The sequence below is a fragment of the Sinocyclocheilus anshuiensis genome, unplaced genomic scaffold (genome assembly GCF_001515605.1).
Source record: "Sinocyclocheilus anshuiensis isolate Anshui unplaced genomic scaffold, SAMN03320099.WGS_v1.1 scaffold224, whole genome shotgun sequence".
NCBI classification, from domain to species: Eukaryota; Metazoa; Chordata; class Actinopteri; order Cypriniformes; family Cyprinidae; genus Sinocyclocheilus; species Sinocyclocheilus anshuiensis.
In genome coordinates this window covers 729,333-738,208 of record NW_015558577.1, presented here as the reverse complement: position 1 = coordinate 738,208, position 8,876 = coordinate 729,333, and the positions used below count along the sequence as shown (strand labels likewise).

Sequence of the window (8,876 nt, the reverse complement as noted above, 5' to 3'; positions counted from 1 at the left end):
GTCCTGTTAAGTTCCATCCTGCTAAGCATCCTGTTCATTTTTCTCTCCACTGTTTAAATAATCAAGCTATATTAAATAAAGCTTAAGTACTTGAGCTTGAACAGAGCACATTTCTGAAAGTCTGGTGTACTTTTTATAGAAACGACAACGCAGGCATATTGTTGTTTAAGAATTCTAGAATTCTAAATGTACTGATTATCAGGAATGACCGGAATGATCACAGGGACTTTTGTTTTGAAATCTCCTTGGAGTCCGAGAGCGGAAGTCATTCGCGACCAGCGAAAGGTTCACGTTACTTGCAGGAACACTGAAGAAAGGAGGAAAAGCGGGTAGCGGATATCAACAGTGATTTTATTCAGAAAAGGTGTCCTATAATCTACAGACGCTGGTATCTCAGTATTCATCTCCCCCTCAAGCCACTGGCGAAATTCATCGTGGAAGTGAGTGAAAGAAATAAAGCTGCTATAGCGAACGAGCTAAAGGTGTTTGTCAAGCTGTTAGCTCCATTAGTTCATATTGGTTAGCTGACGGGTAATCCTGCCTATAATTAACGGTAATCTTGATTGATTGAGGCTGTGATCTGTATACAGAGTTTGAACAATAACTACGCATCACGACTCGCCCTGTGGCTCATATTAGCGACAGAAATGAATAACTTGATGTCTCTGTTCGCTGTTTAGATGTGATATGCATCGATATCTGAGCAGCTCGATTGGTTATCAACAAAGCAGTTAGATATATTGGTGCTCTAGACAGCTGGCAGGTGATTTGTGAAATATCGTGTTCCTCCTTCATGTTAAGGGCTGAAAACTTTGAACATTGAGGCTTCTGGCCCGCAGCAGGAGGAAAGCTCATTCAATGTCGTGAGAAGGCTTTATTTATTTATTTACTGTGTATTTTTATTTACATTTATTTTGTTGAATGAAACATACGGATATAGGTGGTGTTTATTATTTCACGTTCTGTATTTTTATTTCTATTTGTTTTTTTTATTATTTGTATTTATTTTTTATAGAAGGATGTTGTCTTCACTGGGGGACCATTAGAGAATCCATTAAAGGGGTCATATGATGCTTTTTTAAAGATCATTATTTTTAGGGGAATTTACCGTTAACCATTTAACAGGTTTTTACTGTAGCATTTTTACAGTCTTTTATCGTTAAATTCACGGTCATTTTTTACAGTGTATGCACAATCAGCTTGTAACACTCCAAAGAGAAAGGAAAACTTGAAATCGCATCATATGACCCCTTTAACGTACACAGGTCTGAGACTGTGGTCTTTGGAGAAAGATGCTAGTTTAAAAAGCTAGTTCACCTTAAGATGAAAATTCTATCAGTGTTGCTATTTCTGTAAAGCACAAAAACCAAATCTTGACGGCTTTAGTTGCCATTCACTTTCATTGCATCTTTTTATCCACACAGTTGTGGCTGTCAGTCAAACATAAGTACCTAACACTTTTTTTTTCTCACTGAAGAAAGAAAGGCCTACATGTTTAGATCAACGTGAGACTGAGATTGTTCTGAATTATGACAGAATTTTCAATTTTGGGTGAGCTGCTCCTTGAAAAATTTCATTTAAATGTCCGTGGTGTGTAACCATTCATTGCATTCATTGATCGTTGATTTGTACGCCGTGCTCAGGAATTTAAATGTATTTGCTAATACAATTCAAATTCCTCTGTATTATCAGATTATATTTATTGTTCCTAAATATGTAAATTAAGATTGTAACAGGTGGTGCTTTGTAAGTTTGACTAGTCATAAATTGTATGCAGATATTCAAAATTTAGGAAAACAATGCGTATGGCTAATATATGTTAGCAAATGAGTGACTGAATAAACGACTATTTTGCATCAAGTATAACCATAATAATACCTATGAATTTGTAGTAATCGTTCAAATTCTATGAGAATAGGGAAGTCCATAGCTATAACTATGATTGCACAGAGGAACAATTATTTTCCAGCTGATAAAATGTTGACTGCTGATTAGAATCCACCCAACTTTAAAGCCTCGTTCACATTAATAACGATAACTAAGCTATATAACCGTTCGCACCAAGTATAACTATAACTATAAAGTTTTAATAGTCATTCTAATTGTATGAGAATAATGAACTCTACACCACAATGGCAAAGAGGAACGATTTGGTTGTAATCACTTTCCAAACTTTTTTTTTTCCCAGCTGATGAACAATAACACATTGACTGCCAATCTGAATCCACATGACTTTAAAGGCCTGCTCACATCAAGAATGATAACTGTTAAAGATAACTGTGAAATTAACTATAATGGCATTCACACCAAAGAACAAAAACGCTCGTGCTCTGGTTATGTTGTCTGCTGTTTTAGATGCTTGAGCAATTGTGTGGATTCGAATTAGCTGTCAATGTTTTGTCGTTCATCAGCTGAAAGAAAATATACAAGAAATATAAAATATAAATATTAAAATTAAAAAAAAAAACGTTTGAAAGTGCTTTCAACAATATGATTCCAACAATATAGATGTGGTTTTGACTTCCCAATTTTCAGAGAATTGGAAAGATCATTAAAACTTCATAGTCATTGTTACATCGTTGGTTATTGTAAACTGGCCTTAAAGCACTTGAGAATTTAAAGTGGCAGGTGGCAATATCACAGCACGCGATTGTAAACTAAATCTTATCGTCTGTTGGTGTGAGCACGAATAAATTTATCATAGTTATTGTTCTTGGTTTGAATAGGCCTTAAGTCAATGTATATGTTTCTGTATTGTATTGAGATTCACTGATTTTGACTTGTCAATATTGAAGGTTTTCGCCTCAGTGATCACCCCTAAAGCACAGAGTGTGCAGTCTTACTCGGGTTCAGAGAAGCGTTTCCTCACTGGTTGTGTCACAATAGGAATCCCTCCCTGATGCCCGACTTCCTCCTGAGCTAATCTCTTTTCAAAAGGTTAATGATTTGAGATGAGACATCTAATGGATACAGCATATTGCATTAGTGCTGCATCACCGATAATCGCAAATAATGATGCCATGGGCATTAGAAATACGTCAAAATGTATGCACATTTGTGGGTTTATATTTAGTATAATTCCAACCACTATTGTTTAGCATGGCTGTGATGCGGTTGACATTAGGAACTAGTGTTGTCAAAAGACCCGGTATTTCGGTACCAAGTCGCTGAAACACACCAGCAAACACTAAAACAGACAACAGTTTACAGATGTTTTTCAGTGGCAGCAGAACTATGACTAAACTTTTGGGTGAAACTTGTTTACTTTTTTCTTACTTTTATTACTTGTGGGAAAACTTGAAACACTTTTAAATAAGTATAAAGAATGGCATTGGTTTTGTACATTTAATTTTTGTTTAACGTTATTAATAAAAATGTTGTTCAATTAGCATGTTTTTGTGTTTTGCTTTGGTACCGAAATTGGTACCGAGAACCGTGGATTTTCACTGGTATTGGTACCGAATACTGAAAGTTTGGTACCGTGACAACACAATTAGGAACAATAGATCTGTGTGTGATATAGGTCAGTTAGAAGCACTTCAGTCCCTTTGTATGGGCTTTATTCATCAAAGTGAACTTCTCTTATTTTTCTAATGTAACCTTAAGGCTTCTTGGTAGGCCTTGCGGTTTTGTTGTCATGTTTTGTGTTGGGTTTTATGTGGCCACAGCTGCCCTTGATTGTGCCTGATTGCTTGTGTGAGCAATAATTTGGTGTCATGCTGATTTTTGTTGTTCTCAGATCTGATCTATCTATTTTGCTTTTTAAGTTTGTAAGTGACCCATATATGTCATCCGTGAACAGACCTACATGTGCACATTTATAAAAACAACAACATCATGTGCTCTGCCTGCATGCACACATGAAGACAAAAAGCAGTGTATTTGCTGGATAGTCCCTCATGTAATGCAAATTATAAACCTAATATTGATGCACCAAATCATTTTTTAACCAAAAACACGGTTAGTTTAGGCAATTCAAATGAAATGGTTTTTAGTGTAAATTTAGTAAATTTTACTCAGTATGCTGTTTATTGTGTTGTGTCCTCAGGTGATAAATTAACACAATCATAGGAAAGTTCTTTGGCAAAATGGCAACAAACTGACATCTAAAAAAATTGCAAGTTTCTACTTTAGAATCCTTTTTGTTCACAGTGATGTTTGTTCACACCTTTGACATGTTTACCTGTCATAGCTTATCCTTTTGTGTGCACAAAATAGACGCTAACACAGTCAAAAAACGTTTCATTGGAGGAGCAATGATTAAATGCTGCCGTTTGATCAATAATGTCTTCTGAAACTGAAAGCAATTTTTTGCTGTTTCGGCCTAATATTATGGCTGCCGTGCTAATAATGTAAGATTGTTACTTATTCCATATAATTTTTCTTAAAACATTTTGACATTCATTTTAAGGTCAACATTTAAAATTATAGGTCATACTATGTAGTTTCTGGTCTTATTGTGGACAATTAATCTGTGCACAGAAAAAAATTGTCATAATTTTTTATCAAAATGTAATGCCTCCAAAAACATTGACTTATGCCATGATAATTACATGAAAATTATTACAAAGTTAATTACAAATATTGCAGTTGTTATTGACACAATGTAGGTCAGATTTGCTATTCTAAGAAAAGGTTAAATATTGGCACATATATTAAGCATCATACATTTGCTCTCACTGTCTGCCAAATGTAATGTTGGCTGATTGTGTAATTAGAAAGGAAATTGGCTGATTTTTATCTGTAGCTGACCAATTATTCCACCCCTGGATGAAGCCTGTTTCCGACAAAATACCCACTGGTAAAATGTAGTTTCTTTAGCTGTGGTGCTATAGATTATAGAGGTGAACAGTGGTTCATTTTAATTGAATTTTGGCATTGCCATTCACAGTGAAATATTTCAGCTTTTGTGAACTTGTTTTAGTAAGAAAGCAGGTGATTTCATGATGTTTTACTTGATATAATGAAGTAGTAATGTACTTTTTACACTGTTATTGTTTCAGAGGTGTAATGGTGCTCAAAACATACTCAGATCGAATGTTTCCTTCCCTCAGTGTGCTGGCAGCAGTGACTGGTTCAGCGGCAGTGGTGCCAACAGCAGTCGTCCCATGAGTTTTCTTTTGGCTTGAGCTGTCTGCTTTGGGCTCTGGCCTGGTTCGTCTGGATCTCTGTGCCTCTGGCGCCGCAGTCATGGATCACCCCAGAGAGAAGGAGGGCGAGAGGCCGGTCAGGAGCAGTAAAGTGGCCCAGGGGCGCAGCGGGCACTCGCGGCCCTCCAGCTCCTCCACGTCCTCTGGGGTCCTTATGGTTGGACCGAACTTCAGAGTTGGCAAGAAGATCGGCTGTGGCAACTTTGGAGAGCTGAAGCTCGGTAAGAGAAGTCATTAGTGTATTATTTGTTCAGCTGCGATTGTCATGCGTATCTTTCAGTGAAGCACGGTTCTGTGATCAGCAGTAAATCAGCAGTAAATCTCCATCCGAAGGCCAGAGGGCGCTCTCACGCGGAAACTCCAAATACGCCCCGCAGAAGAAACCCAGGAAATCCCTATAGCGGTTGCTGAATAAACAGAAGATTTAAATGCTTTCATTGATTCAACGTGACTAATAAACACACGACTACGGCAATATATGGTTTATATATCGGTTTTTCAATATATAGTTCTTCTTCTTATAATTTTCATTATAATAAAGTATATCTATAATGCAATGCTAATCAGCTTAGCCTTTATCACTGCATAGAATGCTATGAAATATGTTGCGTGCCTTATTCTGTGTAAGAAGAAACATCATCTCACAGAAGGATTTATTTCAAACACTCTACTGACGTTATGAAGTGAGTTTTGAGTAAAAACATGTTATTAAATGTGGTATTTTCACATGCTATCAGATGGAGCAGCATTTACTAAACAGAGCCGTAGTTTACTGAGAAGCTACACAAACGGCTGTCAACATCGCAAACGATATCTTTGATTTCATAATCGTACGATTATATAGTCTGCAAATTATTATTTCTTTTTTTTTTTTTGCGTAGCTTGTCAGAGAATTACGGCTTTGTGTAGTAAATGCTGCTCCCTCTGAAAGCAGGTGATGGAGATTTACTACTAGTCACGGAACCAGCTTTACTGACAAGATGTGTATGACAATCGCATTCGATTAATCGTGCAGCCCTACTCTGTTGAATGCGTTATTTGTTCTCCATGCCTTTTTGAATACTGATTCACGCTTCAGGCACACCCTTCAGGAACAACTTTTTTAGCACAACCTGCTTTGTACTGACCCTCGTTTACAAAGAAGTCTGGTGTAAAATGGTTCGCGCGAACATAAACGCATTTAGGTAGATCGGGGGGGCACATTCCCTTCAAAAACAAAAGTAATCCACTGCTTCAGTGGCTCAGATGTCGTGAGTAAATGACGACGGCTATGTTCATTATTACATCCAACAACAAAACACCTCAATCACTTAGGAGACATTCTACACCTGCTCCGGTGTCGAAACAATGGCGGACTGTTGACAGCTCACTCAGGGCAGGACTATGATAAACCGGCAATGTTTGTCAACAGTCGTGGGAGGGACCTGTGCAAAGTTACCTCACTTTGCCAAGAATCTGTTAATGGCTTGATCTCAGAAAGTGCTTATGATTTGTGGGGATTTAAAAACCATGTAAAAGTGAATTTTGCATCTGATGTCCCCTTTAAATTCTGTCAGGATGATATTGGAATCAGATAATAAGGGCCTTTTTTTTTTTTTTTTTCTTTCAAATGTTAACTCATTTTATGCTGGCTTTTTTAAATCTGTTTTATCCATTCCTCTGTAATTTTAATGCCTTATCGCTATTCTTGAGATTTTTACTCGTGAACAATATTTTTTAGTATTTCAGTTATATGTATGTCAGCCACCATATTTGTTATATGAGCTAATGGTTTACAAGTCTGTTTTAGATGGCCAGTGGCTGTTATGTAATCAAGAATTGCAAAATTTCCGAAAATTTACAACAAATTTGGTAGATTTTGGAACTAACACAAAAGGGAACTACCAATTCTGTTAATCAACCAAGCTGTCACAGTGTTCCACTGATAGTGAGGGTAGTGCATTGCTCATGACACAGGAGCTGTTGTCCTAAAGTGACTGGTTCAGAACCAACCTGGGTCATGTTCCAAATATGTTCCTATTTTCTCTACCTTCACACTCCTTTCAAAATCTCCATTAGATTTCCTTTCTATTTATGCCAAATTTACACTGCAAATGTGGCACAGAGATGCTTCTAAAGTGGCATTTGTGTTTTTACACAAACTGTTTAAAGCTACTCAGAAGGCATAAATGCATTTACACAGTAATTACAACTGTATACTTCCATACTAGGGATTGAAGTGGGTCTGAGCAGGCATAATTTACTCTGACTTTCATGCAACATTGCGTCTTGAATTTTGAGCAGGCACAGAGCAGCCTTAACTCAGCTGTGTAAGGATAAATGTGACCCTGGACCACAAAACCAGTCTTAAGTCGCTGGGGTATATTTGTAGCAACAGCCAAAAATACATTGTTTGGGTCAAAATGACTGATTTTTCTTTTATGCCAGAAATCATTAGGATATTAAGTAAAGATCATGTTCCATGAAGATATTTTGTAAATTTCCTACTGTAAATATATTAAAACTTAATTTTTGATTAGTGATATGCATTGCTAAGAACTTCATTTGGACAATTTTAAAGGCGATTTTCTCAGAATTTAGATTTTTTTTTTTGCACCCTCAGATTCCAGATTTCCAAATAGTTGTATCTCGGCCAACATCATCATGTCCTATCCTAACAAACCATACATCAATGAAAGATTATTTATTCAGCTTTCAGATGATGTATAAATCTCAATTTCGAAAAATTGACCCTTATTACTGGTTTTATGGTCCAGGGTTACAAATATATAGGCAGAAATCCAATACTTGAAAATATAAGTATAGATCAAATTGTCTGTATTTTTGCGTCCATATTCAAACAGTATAATTTCAGTTGCAGTTGGTCACCCTTTGTCTGTTTTGCTTTTTAGGAAAGAATCTCTATACAAATGAGTATGTTGCAATAAAGTTGGTAAGTATATTTATATTTATTATTTTCTACGAAGGGATTATAACAGCAGAGGCTGGTGTTCTGCTAACGTTTTGTTGTAACGTGTAGTTGTAATGTCTAGGCATGTCTGTAGATCTGGAATCAAACTCTAAAGGCTGGATTTGTTCAAAGAAATCAACTCCAACTGCTGTATTTTAAACAGACATTTTAGGAACCTTAAACCACAAGAATATATTTGTATATTCTGGTACTGATAACTTAAATATGACGTTTGGAAATAAATGTGTGTTTCTGGCTGGAATATTTGTATCTTGTAAATGAATTTAATGTGAACAAATAAAAGCGTTTTAATTTAATCTTTTTTTTTTCTGCCACTCCTAAAGGAACCTGTGAAATCGAGGGCCCCGCAGCTACATTTGGAGTACCGGTTCTACAAAACATTAGGCAGTGCAGGTAAGATTATAATCAGCACCAGCACTGCTGTACCCTGCTTTTATCTCCTTTGTTTGCTTGGATAATATTCATTTCACGTGTTTTCATGTGCTGTGTTTTATATTTTTGCATTCACATCCGTGTGTTTGCTCATTGTATCTCATCTACCTTTAGCTTTAATCTTCATATCCAAGGATTTACCGTTATTTTTCTTGCTTTCAAGCCTGCAGTTTCCGAGCAAGTTTTGTGAGGATGTTTCCTTTGTATTGGATTGAGGATTTTTTCCCCTCTGGAGTATCTGACATGTTGAGTCATAGCTTCAGTTTTGATCTTACAGAACAGTTTGTTTTACTACTGAGCCTAGGCATGTGTGTGTGTGTGTG

General features: G+C 36.5%; 1 protein-coding gene across 1 annotated transcript in view; it reads left to right on the top strand.

The window, feature by feature from the left end:
• The first annotated feature begins 256 nt into the window (after positions 1-256).
• The window catches only part of LOC107679703 (casein kinase I-like), a 53,401-nt gene continuing 44,781 nt past the window's right edge, over positions 257-8,876 (top strand). The window contains exons 1-4 of the mRNA XM_016475332.1: positions 257-440; positions 5,055-5,371; positions 8,042-8,082; positions 8,445-8,535. Of these exons, the coding sequence (XP_016330818.1) occupies positions 5,191-5,371; positions 8,042-8,082; positions 8,445-8,535 (313 nt within the window). The 5' untranslated portion in view covers positions 257-440; positions 5,055-5,190. The remainder of the gene's footprint in view (positions 441-5,054; positions 5,372-8,041; positions 8,083-8,444; positions 8,536-8,876) is intronic.